This window comes from Pholis gunnellus, assembly GCF_910591455.1.
Source record: "Pholis gunnellus genome assembly, chromosome: 4".
In the NCBI taxonomy this organism is placed as follows: domain Eukaryota; kingdom Metazoa; phylum Chordata; class Actinopteri; order Perciformes; family Pholidae; genus Pholis; species Pholis gunnellus.
Genome location: NC_136530.1, coordinates 20,729,448 through 20,748,591, shown reverse-complemented (window position 1 = coordinate 20,748,591; position 19,144 = coordinate 20,729,448). Strand labels below are relative to the sequence as shown.

The window sequence follows — 19,144 nt, the reverse complement described above, 5'->3', positions numbered from 1 at the left end:
AGTTGATGTTTGGGCTGCAGTTGTTGTAGTGGCAGCAATTGTTGTTGGTGTGGCAGTCGTTTGTGTTGGGGCAACAGTTGTTGTCGTTTGGGCTGAAGTTGTTGTTGTGGCAGCAATTGTTGTTTGGGCTGCAGTTGTTGTCGTGGTGGCAATTGTTGGGGCCACAGTGGTTGTCATTGGAGCAACAGTTGATGTTTGGGACGCAGTTGTTGTAGTGGCAGCAATTTTTGTTGGGGTGGCAGTCGTTTGCGTTGGGGCAACAGTTGTTGTCGTTTGGGCTGAAGTTGTTGTGGCAGCAATTGTTGTTGGGGTGGCAGTCGTTTGCGTTGGGACAAGAGTTGTTGTTTGGGCTGCAGTTGTTGTCGTGGCAGCAATTATTGTTGGGATGGCAGTCGTTTGCGTTGGGACAAGAGTTGTTGTTTGGGCTGCAGTTGTTGTCGTGGCAGCAATTGTTGTTGGTGTGGCAGTCGTTTGCGGTGGGGCAACAGTTGTTGTCGTTTGGGCTGAAGTTGTTGTGGCGGCAGCAATTGTTGTTGGGGTGGCAGTCATTTGCGTTGGGACAAAAGTTGTTGTTGTTGGGACAAGAGTTGTTGTGTGGGCTGCAGTTGTTGTCGTTGGTGCAGCGGTTGAGGTTGGGGCAGCAGTTGTAGTTGATGCAGTGGTTGTTGTTGGGGGAGCAGTTGTTGTCGTTGGTGCAGCGGTTGAGGTTGGGGCATCAGTTGTCGTTGATGCAGTGGTTGTTGTTGGGGGAGCAGTTGTTATCGTTGGTGCAGCAGATGTTGTTGGGGGAGCAGTTGTTGTCGTTGGTGCAGCTGTTGTTGTTGGGGGAGCAGTTGTTGTCGTTGGAGCAACAGTTGATGTTTGGGCTGAAGTTGTTGTTGTGGCAGCAATTGTTGTTGTTGGGGGAGCAGTTGTTGTCGTTGGTGCAGCGGTTGTTGTTGGGGGAGCAGTTGTTGTAGCTGGTGCAGCGGTTGTTGTTGGGGGAGCAGTTGTTGTCGTTGGTGCAGCGGTTGTTGTTGGGGGAGCAGTTGTTGTCGTTGGTGCAGCGGTTGTTGTTAGGGGAGCAGTTGTTGTCGTTGGTGCAGCGGTTGTTGTTGTCGGGGGAGCAGTTGTAGTCGTTGGTGCAGTTGTTGTTGTTTGGGGAGCAGTTGTCGTTGGTGCAGCGGTTGTTGTTGGAGGAGCAGTTGTTGTCATTGGTGCAGCGGTTGTTGTTGGGGGAGCAGTTGTTGTCATTGGTGCAGTTGTTGTTGGAGCTGCAGTTGTTGATAGTAGGGCAACAATTGTTGATCTTGGGGTGGTGGTCGTTGTTGTTATGGCAGTAGTCGTTGGAGCTGCAGTTGTTGTTGAAAAAATGGTTGTTGTCGTTAGTGCAGCGGTTGTTGTTGGGGGAGCAGTTCCTGCAACATTCCTTTATCCAAAATGTGGTAGCAGTTGGAGGTTATCCTCACTAGACTCAACTTCTCACCTCAGCTACACTCTGGGCACTCTTTTTAGAATAGGGCCGCTACTTCGGCAGCTAACCAAGGCATCTCCTCTACTACCCTACAAAATTGGGTCGTTGGTCATCCTCTGCCTTCACGTCTTACGTCCACTCTGATCTCAACACCATCCTTGAGAAGCAAGATCATTGAAGCCTTAAAATCCGGTAAGGAATGCATATAACTGGTGGTGGTGACATGTTCACGTCGATTGTTATATTATTGATAGGTCATATTACTAGTATCGGCTCATAGCAGGGGATAGCATTATATCCTTCTGAAAATGTTCCTTCTAATAACACTAAAGATATTTCTCTAGCGTGCTAATGGATAGTCTCTCATCACGGTATAATACCGTGCCCTCCCTGCTGTGTTTACCTTACTCTATTTTCCTCTGGTGTGACTCGACCGTTTTCCCATCTGATTGGTCTAACACTGTTTCTCAATCTCCTGGTCTCACGTGACCTGGTTTATCATGACTGTTTCCTAGGTGAACGTGACCTGGATTAACGTAACTGTTTCCTAGGTGACCGTGACCTGGCTTAACGTGTCTGTTTCCTGGTCCGACGGGACCGCTTTCCATTCCCAAAAGAAAGATGGGTCTGAGGTGCCCTATTTCTCATTTCCTGGTCCAAGTGAAAAGAGAGAATTTCTAGTTTTGCAGTCAGAATGACATCATTTCTAGTTTCGCGGTCCGAATGTTGTGAGACCTGTCAAAAGCTTGACATACGTTCTAGTTTCCCGGGCGGCCCGGTCTGGTTGTGCTGAGGCAGCAAGACCCCCAACCATGCTGTTCTGCGTTCTCCCTTGAACCCCCCTATTCTGCGCTGCGGTCTAAACGTTACCCCCGACTATCCTAAGCTGCGGTCTAACCTGACCCAACCTATCCTTGTCTGCGGTCTAGCTTGACCCTCACCTATCCCGTCCTGCGCTCGGGCCCTCCGCAGGGCCGACCCACCATATATTTCGGGATCTGTTGAAATCCTACCATACGTCACTATGGGCTATCTAGACCCGCACTATTCTGTATCTGCGGTCTAACCTGACCCAACCTGTCCTAGTCTGCAGTCCTTCGTGACATTCTTCTATCCTTGGCTTTGACTAACCTTGACCTCTTACCTCTGGTCTAACATCTACTCACTCACGTTCTAGCCTTGAATTCCCTCGTGACTAATTTTCTATGTTCTTAGGAAATTCACCACAGCAGTAAGGTATTTATTTATTTATATAAATAAATTTCTTTTGGGGGATTAGGCCTATTGGACCGCAGAATCCCTACCCTCGGTGATAGTATTTCATGATGGAGTCCAATCGCCAAAGACTTTGCACTTTTCATATTTGCATGTGTAATAAATCATTGTTAAACTATAAAACAAGTCTCTCCTGATTGAAATGGAGCGCAAGTTCAGTCAGGAAGACACTAACGGGTAATCTCTGTCTCTCCTATCCTTGTAATTACTCTATCAGCTGATTGGGGGAGTGCACATTTAACTATCCAACCAGATGCGGCACAGTTTCCTTAAGCCAATCATATCTGTGCGGTCAACTTTAAAAGTGTTCTCTCTGCTGCTGTCAGTTGTCATTTCAGCTAAGCAGACGCGACCCGCCTCCACCCCAGGCACCTCCAGTCAGCATCACATTCATGCTCCTGATTCATCATCAGATTGGAGCAACTCCCTTCACCACCACCACCAGGGTCTGGACTCCAGGGGGGATTAGGCCTATTGGACCGCAGTATCCCTACCCTCGGTGATAGTACTTCATGATGGAGTCCAATCGCCAAAGACTTTGCACTTTTCATATTTGCATGTGTAATAAATCATTGTTAAACTATAAAACAAGTCTCTCCTGATTGAAATGGAGTAAGAAGAGGACAAAACAAAGTTCTGATGAACATTTGTAGTCATATGTTGGGCTTTCAACTGAATTATTACTACATGATGGGAAAGCTATTTAAATGAGAGATTTTTCATGAGAGAAATTTTTGTGGGGAAGTCACTTGGTGGAACTGCAAACATGCATTTTGTAAGCGAATCATATTTGCTTTGATATAGAATCTTTCACTGCAAAGTAATCAACAACTGCAGCTGTCAGGTAAATGCACTGGCGTAAAAGTACAATATGTCCGTATGAGATGTAGTGAAGTGAAGAAATACTAAAATTAACTTTGCTAAACTACACCTGGGTGTGCCAGTACACTGTGACTTCACTGTAGGGTGCAGTTACATGTGCAACAAAACAACTACGCCCTGAGGTGAAACAGCCATGAAACAATCAACCAGAAAGGGCTGTTTCTGTAGTGTCTTCACAGTGTGTTCCTTTGGCTTTAGGTGTCCCTGGTGGTGAATGTAGCCAGTGAATGTGGCTTCACTGAAGAGCACTACGAAGACCTGCAGCAGCTCCAGCGGGACTTTGGGCCGTATCACTTCAATGTGCTGGCCTTCCCCTGCAACCAGTTTGGGCAGCAGGAGAATAAGTAAAAGAGGGCAGAAATGACATAAAGGAACAAAGGAAGATGGCAATAACTGATACATATTAACTTGTTTTCCTTCCCTCATTCTCTGCAGAGTCTTCTGGAAATGAGCCTGACTGGAATTTCTGGAAGTATCTTGTTGATGTAAATGGCAACGTGTTGGATGCATGGGGACCAAAAGTTTCTGTCAAAGAAATCAGACCCAAAACAGCTGAAATGGTGCGTCAGATAATCCTAAAGAAGAACTTTAACCTCCTGTTAAACGACACTTTGGAGTTCGGATTTTAAGAGATAAACTGAACACATTCATTTTGCTTGTACGATCAGAATTTGTCAGACTAAACCATTACCAAGTCACATAGCAAAAGCATATTGTTGCATATTTGTTGAAATTCTCATTACATCCCCAAACATCTGGTATGTGTGGCTGTCACAGTACTGTAATAAGCCTGTGAAAGGATTGGATTGTATACCAGGGCCTTAAGAACATTACCACACCTGCTTTTGCTGAATTGCCACTCCTACTTACCACCACTAAACAATAGTCCTATTATGAACACAATAATGATTCAACAAGTAAGACAGTATGACGGGTATAACATTGTCACTACCTCTGCTTCTCTGCCACTCCATTCTGCTTCTCTGCCACTCCATTCTGCCGTTCCCACTTCCCCAGGCCCTTACATTTCTTTAACACCTTGCAGTCATTGCCATTCTATAACTGTCCACCAGATGCTCTTTGACTTTTCCACCTGTCGTAGTCACCTGCCATTCACAGTCACCTGTGGATTCTCTTTCACTTCTCTTCGTACTTGCTCCCTATGCCAGTAAGCCGACCTTCATTTTCAATTAATCACTGAGTTGTTCTTGTTCACCTGGATTGTCGGCATTTAGGTCCTTTCCATGCTGCCTCGCACTCACCTGCCTCATAAAAGTCATAACATCAGTCCCATTATTTACGTTTTTTTTTCATCATTATCCTAATGCCATGGTTATTTATCATCGTGAAAACAGGGGAAGCTGTATTTAATACCATTCATGGATAATCTTGAATTGCTTTGACACAAAATGCATTCGATGACAGTGATATGACTCAACCACCACCAAAACTGTATTTACAATCTATTTTGCAGATATTTACAAACTAATTCACAACATAACATACAATTACTATAAAGTATTTGCTCCACTCTGCTTCACCTCAACAATTTAAAAAAATAAAATAAGAAGGACCACAGCTACTCCCCAGCATGATATTACTTTTCCTTCTGGTGGTTGTAATTCATTAACATATAGTATAATTATTGTCCTCATGGAGGAAAGTTCAGAGACCAGAGGGCTACCGGTTGTGTGGCATTTAGGTTGCATTAGTGCATTTTGGATGTGAGATGAACTGTTGCGTTGAGAGGCATGTGGATAAAGATAACTTTGTAAAGAGTTTGAAACAAGAACTCAGGATGGAGAAATGTGTGTAACCACAGTCCTAGTAGTGAGGAGAATAAAGGAATGAACTGAGGCTACATATGTTCGGGGCCCAGACATTTGTGGTATACCACTGAGTGTAACCAATTATATAACAAAAAATAATTTAAATTCATCTTTTTATTAAAGTGGCTTCACATTTGTCATAAGTTCATTATTCTTGACCTTCTGGATAAAAACTCCACAGAAGCTATACATTGTTCTCAAACATCAGAAAAGCTTTATTCAACAGGTTTTAAATTACATAGACAGTAGTCACATTACATTACACCACTGCAATAAATATGCATATTATATATAAATATATTTGAAAAAGTGCAAAACACAAATCAAAAATAGTAGAGTGCAGTTCAAGGTTATCATTTTCAATTGTTTTTAATTTTATATTTTAGGTTTTAATTTAAGATTTCATTTTACTTTAGTTAATGTCAGTTTTCAGAGTGTGTTTGCTAGCTTTAGCTTAGTTCCATTTTTCATTAAGGTTTAGCTTTAGTTTTTATATATTTAGTTTTACAGAATCTTTTGATGTTTTTGTGCCAGAGATGATGTCTCAGATGAAGCTATATTCACAAACAAAATAAATGATGGAAGAACTGTGTTAGAATGGCCATTATGTTTTAATCTTGTGATCTGGGAATCAACTTAAGTACTCTTTCACGATCACACTCACAAGAAAACTTGCGACCTGCAATTAGTCCGACTCTAACAATAACTCTGAGCTGAATAGCTTGGATAACTGGCATTTGATTTACTTAAATATTTAAATCAAGTTCTTGTTATTTAATCTCATTATCTCTTTTTTAGTCTACTTTTTTTGGTAGTGATATATTATAGCTGAAACAATAAAACTCTAATTATTTCATCTTTACTTTATTTTATTTTTACCTTATTTTACTTTTCTATTGCTGTCATTTGTTTCTTGTTTTAGCTTAGTTTTAGTTTTCTTATAGGTTATCGTTTTTATTTTGTTTCAATTGAAAACAATATTTTTCACTGCTTATTTTCATTTTATTTTACGATAATAATCCTGTTTCAGAGTCCTGGTAGCTTCATAGGTGCTTTGTCGAAGCGCCCTTGTTCTAACAGACAGCAAAGATAATGAGTCCGAGCAGCAGATGGATCACACTCAGTCTGAAAGAGCAGGCGGCACTGGTGGTACATGTGGTTGTAGCAGTTGTTGTCGTTGGTGCAGCGGTTGTTGTTGGAGCTGCAGTTGTTGTGGCAGTATTACACAAACTGGTTCCACAACAGGATGGTCCACTGCTGATGCTTCCAACACTTTGGAAGAAAGGAAGGCTACCCAGGCTTGCAGCAGCTGCACACAGGTTTGCAGATGCACAGCCAAAAGCTGGAGAAGTGCTGGACCCACTTGTCACTGTAGAGGAAAAATCATTGTTTAACTACACAGCCTTCATTGTTGTAAGTTTTCTAATTCATTAAAATACGTAATACCACTATGTAGAATATACTTTAAAAAAATACAAGTATTTTCACTTTGTACGTGTTATTACTATACTTTGAATACTATTGAATTTTGACATTTTGTGAATATTAGAACAAAAAGTAAGTGTATTGACTTTTTTCTTGAAGTAACTAGTCACTATAACAGTCATAGGACTGTACAGCAGTAAAAAATTACCAATGATATTTAGTGGACTATAAGTATTAAGTACCATATCATAGAAATACTACAAATTCTTTAGAACAGCAGTTCAGGACATGTACTTCTTTACTTTCCTCCACTTGTTGATTTTCCAGATCTCACATGTAGTTGGTTTAAGATACTTTAAGGTTGTAACGTATTTTTTGGCAACTTCGTATGATTAAGACTCACCACTCGCTTGAAAGCAGCGGTCCTCCACCCCACTACATGGTAATGTAGAAGTACATTGAGAAGTCACAGGGTTACAAGTGAGACACTGTAGGGCATTAGCTGTCTGAGCAGCAGGGACTGAAAGAGAAAAAGACATAATTTGTTTGAGGAAGAGAGAACATTTAAAAGTCACAAAATGTCAGCTTGTCAAAGTCTATTTTGGATTTTTTCATCTTAAATTAGGTATTTATACATCTGTACTTACACGATAGAGTGGCTCCGTTGCAATCATCTGTGTTGCAGCACTCAGCAGATGCAACTGAACTCGAAACACCCAAGTTGGCTGAAAATGTCTGAGAGCCTGTGGCTGGACACAGGGAGGATGATGCACACGCCTTGAATATCTGCTGTGCTGGAGTTCCAAGTGAAGTGGCTACAAAATAAATTGCAGTTCGTCAATATTTACAGAAGGAACACAAAACTCTGCAGTACATTTATTTCACTCAAAAGTAGAACATGGTATAAAGAAATGCCTACCTTGAATGGAAGCTGTTACACACATCGTCTCTGAGGAACATGTGACTAGCGCTGTGGTTGAACACTGCGGATTGGTGCAAGTCTGACATTGAAGTGCTCGAGCTGCATTTGGGAGAAAAACAGTCAATGAGTAACGATCACATCTCAAATCTCAAATCAAATATCTGAAGTGTATTGATTTTCTATAAAGGCTGAAAACTGTTCTTCATCTTGTGTAAAGGGATTTTAAATGACATGAGGTTATTATGGTTAAACGTGTTTTAAGTGTCTAATTTGCACCACAAGACTCTTCTGCACTATTGCACAGCCAAGTCTTGTCATGTGTTTTGCCCAAGTATTGCATTATATACAATTAAAGTTGAAATACATTTTGTAATTTACTTATTTTTCACATTTTGTTGTATTTATTATTTTAAATTGCCTTTATTTGTTTCCTACATCTGTAGACTGCTTCTTCTGCTGTTCTATAATTTACCCCCTGTGGATCAATTAAGTCTTATCTATATTCATGTTATCTAGAATATTTGTACGGATTTAAAAAGATTCTTGGTAAATTAAACAACAATTTTAAGAAAAAGTAAAGTTACCTGTGCTGGAGAGGAGCAAGTAGAGGGTCAGAGAAAAGATCAGCTTCATCATGATGAACAGGTAAGTACTGTAGATTAGTTTTACTGGATACTACACCTTCATATCCACAATACTTTATATACTGCAAAGGTGATGTATAAATAGTACAACTCATGCGTAAAAACCTTGGGCATTGGGTGTGTTCTCATATCTTCTTTTGTTTATTTGAAAAGCATCACGTCAACAAACCCTCCCACACCCTTTTACATGTTTTATGTTTACTCAGATAGTAAAGTATAAATACTTGATTCTTAAGGTCTACATTTAAATGTGAATTATTGATTGTTTGGGTGTCTTTGATAATCATTACCCTCTTCTGCTTTCTGAAAATATTTCTCATCCATTTTTTTCACCAGTTCTTTTCTAGTAACACATTATTTCTTTATTTTAGAGATTGAATGTCTAGGTCTTAATAAAGGATGGTGGATTGTGTAATTCCAAGGGACAACGATGAAAATAAGTCCATGATCATGTCATGTAATTTAAGTGCCTTTTAATACTTCTTTTAAAGTAACAGGAATGCACAGCAGAACATTTATTTTTATCTTTAATTAGTTTGTTGTTTTGTGTCGTGCGTCAGTGAGCCAAAGAGAAAAGAAATACTAGATTTCCTTGACGCCAAAACAAATAATAGAGTCAATGTGAAAGACGTTGTTCTGACAGGGAGGAAATAGTCTGACGTACTATGTAAAGGAATGCCCTTACTCACACATTATTATACTCTTACTGGCATTGCGTGTGCTCCTTGTTTTTCATCAGTTGAAATGTTTTGGAACTGTCAACCCGACAAAACATTCCATTCAATGACTGTATCCATTTTCAACTCAAGTTAAATTTACAATTGTTTTACATATCTTGCACAGCACTGTAGCTACACTGTAATGTTGGTTTTTTTACTGTTCAATCTGGTTTGTTTGATTTCATCCTATCTTAATCTTCTTTGGGTGCTTTCACAAGCCATAGAACAAAAGTCAGTTGAAATATGATTTAGAAATTTTTTTTTTTTCCTAAAAAATATTAAGGCAGCAGTAAGTACATATAAATGTATCTTTAAAATATCTGTTACTTTACCTCAAGAGTCAGGGAAATATCATAACAAGATGTCACCAGTTTTTTTGCTTCTTACAGTCTTTGTCTAATGTATGATATTTGTAATTCATTGTAATGTAGTGTAATTCAATGATTGGATATTTTTGTTAAATTCTGGAAATTGTCATTTAATATGAATATTAATCATTGATTCAGAGCTTCAGAAGTCTTTGCAGGTTAGAAGATCAGCCATGGATTTGAAAAAAATGAAAAAAAGAAATTCTATTAACCAATGGAACAGATTCCTTATTCAGGGGATAGTATACAAATACCACAGCAACAAATGAGCCAGGTGTATATCAGACAAAAAATATTACAAACATCGAAAACATACAGTTGTTAAGTCTCTTGATAGCCTTTTTGTTATTCAAATTTGAAAGTAGTTTCACAAATTGCTCAACATCCTTCAAACAATTTAATTGTTTCCCAAATGTATTATAAAAAATTTATTTTGGGGTTAGGGGTAGGGCAGCACCCAGTATGTACCACGACAGCTTCCTATATACCGTACAGTTGGCCTTACTGGGATCCAGTTTGTCCGCCTCACGCCACTGTTTCCAGCTATGGGTCAGACCAGACGGCTGAGGTATAAGGCCGAGGCTGTCCCAGCAGAGCAGAGCTCTCCATTCTCTCCCCAGCAGCATCCTGCCAACATTTGGAAACCATCATTCCAATCTGAATTTAATGGTAAATTCGCTGATATATGAGATTTGAAAGACTTGCAATTTAAAAAATTTTAATCAGAATGTTCTGATATTGTCAGTGACACTTGGAGTTGGTCTGCTATAATTCTGAAGGGAAATTAGTGTGTGATAAAACCACACAACCGTTTCATTTAAATTCTGATCCCAATTTAGAGGGAGGATAGCTCATAAGATTCAAAGGGCTTTAATTCCGAATTTCCACATCGGGGAGTAATGTGTCACGTTGAAGGAAATGGCTGCCTACCTGAGTCTTGTGTTGTGGTGTCTTTAACAGCTACATTTAGAGTTGGCATCTTTTCACTTAAAACTAGTCAGACTGCAGGTCAAACCTTGCAATGTTGAACAAGCTGAAGACTGCATGCTGGTCAAACTCTAAAAATAACATCAAGAGTTCTGCATGCCCTACCAAACCACCAACACACCAGAAAGGGGTCAGGAAATGTTGCAGACGAATGGAAAAAGGAAACATTTTCACAGTTCTGAAACAAATATCAGGTGAGCTGCAAAGCCCGGAAGAAATACACATAGAAACAAATGCAGCACAAATTGATGAGGATTAGAGATGTTAAAGGGAGACTGGACTTTTGGAAGGCTCTTCGTAATGAGTGAATGACACGGAAGACCGAAACAGACGCACTAATCTGCTTTGTCAGCATTCCTGAGGGCTGTGAAGCAGAAGGCTCAATCGTATTCCTGCAGAGGGCTTTACCCACAATGCTGAACATGAACATCAAGGTTTTCTAAGTGGTAAACTAATCATCTATTACTTCTTTATATGTAATAGCCTGCATACCTGTACATGGGATATATGTAGAGAAGTGAATAATTAAGCACACATTTATTGTGCTTGAAATAGATCACTTTGTCTGAAGTTAAGACCAACAGAGTGTTTACCCCGGCGGAAGTCCACCACCAGTCCTTTGGTTTTACCAGAGTTGATCTGGAGGCGGTTCCGCTGGCACCATCCTATAAAGTCCTGGTTCAGTTCCCTGTATTCCGTGTCATCACCGGTGGAAGTGAGGCCGACGATTGCAGAGTCATCAGAGAACTTTAGCAGGTGGCCGTTTGCAGAGTTGTATTTGAAGTCCGAGGTGTAGATGGTGAAGAGGAATGGAGCTAAAACGGTTCCTTGTGGGGCCCCCGTGCTGCAGGACACCAGGTCGGACTCACACTCCCGTATCCTCACATACTGTGGACGGTTGGTGAGGTAGTCCAAGATCCATGCAGTGAGGTGGTGGTCCACCCCGGTCTGCTCCAGCTTGTCCCTCAGAAGCAGAGGCTGGATGGTGTTGAAGGCACTGGTGAAATCCAAAAACATGACTCTCACAGTGCTTCTAGCCTTTTACAGGTGAGAAAGGCATCTGTGTAGCAGGTAGATGACAGAGTCATCCCCCCCGATGCCAGATTGGTAGGTGAAGTGAAGTGGGTCCAAAGATGAGCTCACCAGGGGGCACTGGATATAATCAGAAATATCCCTGCAGTCTCAAGTCTAGTTATCCACAGTTCATGTCAAAAGACACCACATGACAGCGAAAGTAGAACAGAATAATTCATCGGCCGCATAGTATTTGTATCACTGTAGTAGGAAAATTCCATACATTTTATTTTTAATTTTTAATATAATCTTTAAATTGTTCGCTTCAACAGAACTTCAAAGGATACTCCCTTAAACACAGTAAAACAAATATAAAGTATGTCTCCTCCCCAATGTCCCTAGTGAAGGTCTCTTTCACTGAAGATTCCATGTTATTAGCATACCTAGTTATCACTGTACAGTGTTTCAAATACATATATCATTTATATATAATGCACCGTTGCTGTTTTAAGAAGGTTGCCATTGTGAAGGATTGGGTTTGTATATAGGGTCTACTCTATAATGCACATAGCCCCATGAGGTTTTCAGATGCATCACACTTGAATTGCTTGATTGTGACACTAGATGTCAGCACTAGATGATGCGAACAAAAAGAACGCATGTGCTTACTTATCCAGTGATGAGAAACTGCCTGATTGACTGTGACCTGAAGCATGAGGCTTTAACATGTATTAACCTGCATGAACATACTCAACCTTTTCCATGACGTGTATCTGTGCAGGTCCACCCATGACCACGTCACTTACACTTAGCATGAAAAGGTAAACAACAAAGGCATTGATCTCATCAGACATGGAACTCTCATTCAGTGAAAGAAGTATTCACATCCTTTACCGAAATAAAATTAACAGTACAGCAACGTAACAATACTCCATCACAGCCTGCCAACAGTCCTGCATGAAAAAACGTTCATTCACCAATATCTACTCTTTGTTTCTTGAATTTATTCTTGAGAAAGTTCATTAGAAGTCTACATTTGATTCATGACGAGTTCTTAAACAGCTGGATTTTCTGGTAATATTAAATTATTATTATTATTATTAAATTGTTGTTATGATGATGAATCCCATTGTAATAGTAGTTATAAAAATAGTTCTGAAATGGAGGAGCTTCAGCAGGAAGTGAACGCAAAACGAGCTGTCACACTAAGGAGAGTCAGTTGTGGATATTAAGTAACACAAACAATGTATGGAATGTTAGTACTCGTTGAGGTATTTACTGTCGTAGAAATTACTACTATTATTTATTATATGAATATAAAGTTCGGAAACGCGCAGTTTCGCTATTTACACAATTTGATTGACTGTTTAAAAAATGTTGTGTATATTTCAAATACACCATAATACAGTACAGTACTGTATATAGAATAAAGCTTACTGTAGTTCAAATTATAATTAGGCTATAACCTAAAACACAATTTTGCTGTTTTCAAATACAGTAACATCAGTAGAGCAAATTGGTTACTAAGCTGGTTGACTGGTGGTTTACTACATTTCTAAATATTTAATAGTCCTGATAAAAACTGTAGGCTATCACTGCCAAATATAAAAATAGAATATGAACTATTTCAATTTGTTTCTATATCTGTCATGTATAAAAAGACCCAAAAAAAACACTCAAAGCAGACTACTTGATTACCATAAGGACATTATTTATTTATATAGTAATGATTCTCTCCTAAACGTTTTGATCCATATATGTGACAAATCACTGTGATCACTATCAGCAGTTTCCACTGTAATGGAAATTCTTATTAAAACCTATTATAAATAAACACATATTGTAATATGAATCCTATGTATTACAACTGTAGAATTTCAAGAAATGCAATAACAAATTAGTTTGAACAAACATGTCACCACTCAAATGTGCTCTTGAGTGTCAGTAGATGTTGTTCTTTTACCTGAGAACAAATCCCAAATAAGAAAACATTGGTGAATGTCAGAGTCTTCATCAAAACTATGTCGGTGAGTTTTAGGAAGAAAAGACATAACAGTTGGTGAATGACGCCCATTTATTGTTAATACTGATGCACCCAATTATAATAAGCATTTAACTGTTGTAGCTGGTGGAGGTGGGGCTAGTTAAAATGCTGCATTCTGTATATGCAGTTAGGTAGTTTAGTGTTACTGTTCACACCAATAGCTCAAAGATGCCACATTAGGCGCTGCCGCGTTGACAGCCGTTGACAGGCAATCAAAATGCTCCCGATCTTGTATAATGCAACTTAAATGGAGTAAGAAGAGGACAAAACAAAGTTCTGATGAACATTTGTAGTCATATGTTGGGCTTTCAACTGAATTATTGCTACATGATGGGAAAGCTATTTAAATGAGAGATTTTTCATGAGAGAAATTTAGTGGGGAAGTCACTTGGTGGAACTGCAAACATGCATTTTGTTAGCGAATCATATTTGCTTTGATATAGAATCTTTCACTGCAAAGTAATCAACAACTGCAGCTGTCAGGTAAATGCACTGGCGTAAAAGTACAATATGTCCGTATGAGATGTAGTGAAGTGAAGAAATACTCAAATTAACTTTGCTAAACTACACCTGGGTGTGCCAGTACACTGTGACGTCACTGTAGGGTGCAGTTACATGTGCAACAAAACAACTACACCCTGAGGTGAAACAGCCATGAAACAATCAACCAGAAAGGGCTGTTGCTGTAGTGTCTTCACAGTGTGTTCCTTTGGCTTTAGGTGTCCCTGGTGGTGAATGTAGCCAGTGAATGTGGCTTCACTGAAGAGCACTACGAAGACCTGCAGCAGCTCCAGCGGGACTTTGGGCCGTATCACTTCAATGTGCTGGCCTTCCCCTGCAACCAGTTCGGGCAGCAGGAGAATAAATAAAAGAGGGCAGCAATGAAATAAAGGAACAAAGGAAGATGGCAATAACTGATACATATTAACTCGTTTTCCTTCCCTCATTCTCTGCAGTCTTCTGGAAATGAGCCTGACTGGAATTTCTGGAAGTATCTTGTTGATGTAAATGGCAACGTGTTGGATGCATGGGGACCAAAAGTTACTGTCAATGAAATCAGACCCAAAATAGCTGAAATGGTGCGTCAGATAATCCTAAAGAAGAAAGAAGAACTTTAACGTCCTGTTAAACAACACTTTGGAGTTCGGATTTTAAGAGATAAACTGAACAAATTCATTTTGCTTGTACGATCAGAATTTGTCAGACTAAACCATTACCAAGTCACGTAGCAAAAGCGTATTGTTGCATATTTGTTGAAATTCTCATTACATCCCCAAACATCTGGTATGTGTGGCTGTCACAGTACTGTAATAAGCCTGTGAAAGGATTGGATTGCATACCAGGGCCTTGAGAACATTACCACACCTGCTTTTGCTGAATTGCCACTCCTACATACCACCACTAAACAGTAGTCCTATTATGAACACAATAATGATTCAACAAGTAAGACAGTATGACGGGTATGACATTGTCACTACCTCTGCTTCTCTGCCACTCCATTCTGCCGTTCCCACTTCCCCAGGCCCTTACATTTCTTTAACAGCTTGCAGTCATTGCCATTCTATACCTGTCCACCAGATGCTCTTTGACTTTTCCACCTGTCGTAGTCACCTGCCATTCACAGTCACCTGTAGATTCTCTTTCACTTCTCTTCGTACTTGCTCCCTATGCCAGTAAGCCGACCTTCATTTTCAATAAATCACTGAGCTGTTCTTGTTCACCTGGATTGTCGGCATTTAGGCCCTTTTCATGCTGCCTCGCACTCACCTGCCTCATAAAAGTCATACCATCAGTCCCATTATTTACGGTTTTGGGGCAGCCCATCATTATCCTAATGCCATGGTTATTTATCATAGTGAAAGCAGGGGAAGCTGTACGCTTTAATACTATTCATGGTTAACTTTTAATTGCTTTGACACAAAATGCATTCGATGACAGTGATATGACTCAACCACCACCAAAACTGTATTTACAATCCATTTTGCAGATATTTACAAACTAATTCACAACATAACATAAAATTACTATAAAGTATTTGCTACACTCTGCTTCACCTCAACAATTTAAAAAAATAAAATAAAAAGGACCACAGCTACTCCCCAGCATGATATTACTTTTCCTTCTGGCGGTTGCAATTCATTAACCATATAGAATAATTATTGTCCTCATGGAGGAAAGTTCAGAGACCAGAGGGCTACCGGTTGTGTGGCATTTAGGTTGCATTAGTGCATTTTGGATGTGAGATGAACTGTTGCGTTGAGAGGCATGTGGATAAAGATAACTTTGTAAAGAGTTTGAAACAAGAACTCAGGATGGAGAAATGTGTGTAACCACAGTCCTAGTAGTGAGGAGAATAGTGGAATGAACTGAGGTTAAATATGTTTGAGGCCCAGATATTTGTGGTATGCCACTGAGTGTAACCAATTATATAACAAAAAATGAATTAAATTAATCTTTTCTATTAAAGTGGCTTCACATTTGTCTTTAGTTCATTAGTCTTGGCCTTTTGGATAAAAACACCACAGAAGCTATACATTGTTCTCAAACATCAGAAAAGCTTTATTAAACAGGTTTTAAATTACATAGACAGTAGTCACATTACATTACACCACTGCAATAAATATGCATATTATATATAAATATATTTGAAAAAGTGCAAAACACAAATCAAAAATAGTAGAGTGCAGTTCAAGGTTATAATTTTCAGCTTTAATGAATGGCGTTTGATCTACTTAAATATTTAAATCATGTGCTTGTTATTTAATCTCCTTTTCTCTTTCTTAGTCAACTGTTTTTGGTAGTGATATATTACAACTGAAACAATAAAACTCTAATTATTTCATCTTTACTTTTCTTTTGCTCTCATTTGTTTCTTAACCAGGCAATGTTTTAGCTTAGTTTTAGTTTTCTTATTGGTTATCATTTTATTTTGTTTCAGTTGAAAACAATATTTTTCACTGCTTATTTTCATTTTTATTTTACGATAATAATCCTGTTTCAGAGTCCTTCTGGTAGCTTCATAGGTGCTTTATCGAAGCACCCTTGTTCTAACAGACAGCAAAGATAATAAGTCCTAGCAGCAGATGGATCACACTCAGTCTGAAACAGCAGGCGTCACTGGTAGTAGCTATGGCTTGTTGGTTTGCTTGGCTGGTGGCTGTTGTAGATGTTGTTGGGCCAGATGTGGTTGTAGCAATTGTTGTTGTTGGGGCCACAGTTGTTGTCGTTGGAGCAACAGTTGATGTTTGGGCTGCAGTTGTTGTAGTGGCAGCAATTGTTGTTGGTGTGGCAGTCGTTTGTGTTGGGGCAACAGTTGTCGTTTGGGCTGAAGTTGTTGTTGTGGCAGCAATTGTTGTTAGGGCTGCAGTTGTTGTCGTGGTGGCAATTGTTGTTGGGGCCACAGTGGTTGTCATTGGAGCAACAGTTGATGTTTGGGACGCAGTTGTTGTAGTGGCAGCAATTGTTGTTGGGGTGGCAATCGTTTGCGTTGGGGCAACATTTGTTGTCGTTTGGGCTGCAGTTGTTGTGGCAGCAATTGTTGTTGGGGTGGCAGTCGTTTGCTTTGTGACAAGAGTTGTTGTCATTGGGACAAGAGTTGTTGTTTGGGCTGCAGTTGTTGTCGTGGCAGCAATTGTTGTTGGGGTTACAGTCATTTGCGTTGGGACAAAAGTTGTTGTTGTTGGGACAAGAGTTGTTATTTGGGCTGCAGTTGTTGTCGTGGAAGCAATTGTTGTTGGGGTGGTAGTCGTTTGTGTTGGGACAAGTGTTGTCGTTGGGACAAGAGTTGTTGTTTGGGCTGCAGTTGTTGTCGTGGTGGCAATTGTTGTTTGGGCCACAGTGGTTGTCAGTGGAGCAACAGTTGATGTTTGGGACGCAGTTGTTGTAGTGGCAGCAATTGTTGTTGGGGTGGCAATCGTTTGCGTTGGGGCAACATTTGTTGTCGTTTGGGCTGCAGTTGTTGTGGCAGCAATTGTTGTTGGGGTGGCAGTTGTTTGCGTTGTGACAAGAGTTGTTGTCGTTGGGACAAGAGTTGTTGTTTGGGCTGCAGTTGTTGTCGTGGCAGCAATTGTTGTTGGGGTGGCAATCATTTGCGTCGGGGCAAGACTTGTTGTCGTTTGGGCTGCAGTTGTTGTTGTGGCAGCAATTGTTGTTGGGGTGGCAGTCGTTTGCGTTGGGACAAGAGTTGTTGTTTGGGCTGCAGTTGTTGTCGTGGCAGCAATTATTGTTGGGGTGGCAGTCGTTTGCGTTGGGACAGGAGTTGTTGTCATTGGGACAAGAGTTGTTGTTTGGGCTGCAGTTGTTGTCGTGGCAGCAATTGTTGTTGGTGTGGCAGTCGTTTGCGTTGGGGCAACAGTTGTTGTCGTTTGGGCTGAAGTTGTTGTGGCGGCAGCAATTGTTGTTGGGGTGGCAGTCATTTGCGTTGGGACAAAAGTTGTTGTTGTTGGGACAAGAGTCGTTGTGTGGGCTGCAGTTGTTGTCGTGGCAGCAATTGTTGTTGGGGTGGCAGTCGTTTGCGTTGTGACAAGAGTTGTTGTCATTGGGACAAGAGTTGTTGTTTGGGCTGCAGTTGTTGTCGTGGCAGCAATTGTTGTTGGGGTTACAGTCATTTGCGTTGGGACAAAAGTTGTTGTTGTTGGGACAAGAGTTGTTATTTGGGCTGCAGTTGTTGTCGTGGCAGCAATTGTTGTTGGGGTGGCAATCATTTGCGTCGGAGCAAGAGTTGTTGTTTGGGCTGCAGTTGTTGTCGTGGCAGCAATTATTGTTGAGGTGGCAGTCGTTTGCGTTGGGACAGGAGTTGTCATTGGGACAAGAGTTGTTGTTTGGGCTGCAGTTGTTGTCGTGGCAGCAATTGTTGTTGGTGTGGCAGTCGTTTGCGTTGGGGCAGCAGTTGTTGTCGTTTGGGCTGAAGTTGTTGTGGCGGCAGCAATTGTTGTTGGGGTGGCAGTCATTTGCGTTGGGACAAAAGTTGTTGTTGTTGGGACAAGAGTCGTTGGTGCAGCGGTTGTTGTTGGGGGAGCAGTTGTCGGTGCAGCGGTTGTTGTTGGGGGAGCAGTTGTTGTCGTTGGTGCAGCGGTTGAGGTTGGGGCAGCAGTTGTAGTTGATGCAGTGGTTGTTATTGGGGGAGCAGTTGTTGTCGTTGGTGCAGCGGTTGTTGTTGGGGGAGCAGTTGTTGTCGTTGGTGCAGCGGTTGTTGTTGGGGGAGCAGTTGTTGTCGTTGGTGCAGCGGTTGTTGTTGGGGGAGCAGTTGTTGTAGTTGGTGCAGCGGTTGATGTCGGGTGAGCAATTGTTGTAGTTGGTGCAGCGGTTGTTGTTGGGGAAGCAGTTGTTGTCGTTGGTGCAGCGGTTGTCGTTGGTGCAGCGGTTGTTGTTGGGGGAGCAGTTGTTGTCGTTGGTGCAGCGGTTGTTGTTGGGGGAGCAGTTGTAGTTGGTGCAGCGGTTGTTGTTGGGGGAGCAGTTGTTGTCGTTGGTGCAGCGGTTGTTGTTGGGGGAGCAGTTGTAGTAGTTGGTGCAGCGGTTGTTGTTGGGGGAGCAGTTGTTGTCGTTGGTGCAGCGGTAATTGTTGGGGGAGCAGTTGTCGTTGG

At 40.9% G+C, this 19,144-nt stretch overlaps 1 protein-coding gene across 1 annotated transcript; it reads right to left on the bottom strand.

Moving 5' to 3' along the window:
• Nucleotides 1-6,512: 6,512 nt before the first annotated feature.
• LOC306694907 (uncharacterized protein) lies at nucleotides 6,513-8,468 on the bottom strand (the record flags this gene model as incomplete). The annotated part of the gene is made up of 5 exons (XM_079157960.1): nucleotides 8,371-8,468; nucleotides 7,784-7,885; nucleotides 7,512-7,679; nucleotides 7,268-7,384; nucleotides 6,513-6,808 (listed from the first exon to the last, which is right to left on the bottom strand). The coding sequence occupies exons 1-5, from the start codon at nucleotides 8,420-8,422 to the stop codon at nucleotides 6,513-6,515; spliced, it is 735 nt and encodes a 244-aa protein (XP_079014086.1). The 5' UTR covers nucleotides 8,423-8,468.
• Nucleotides 8,469-19,144: the final 10,676 nt, after the last annotated feature.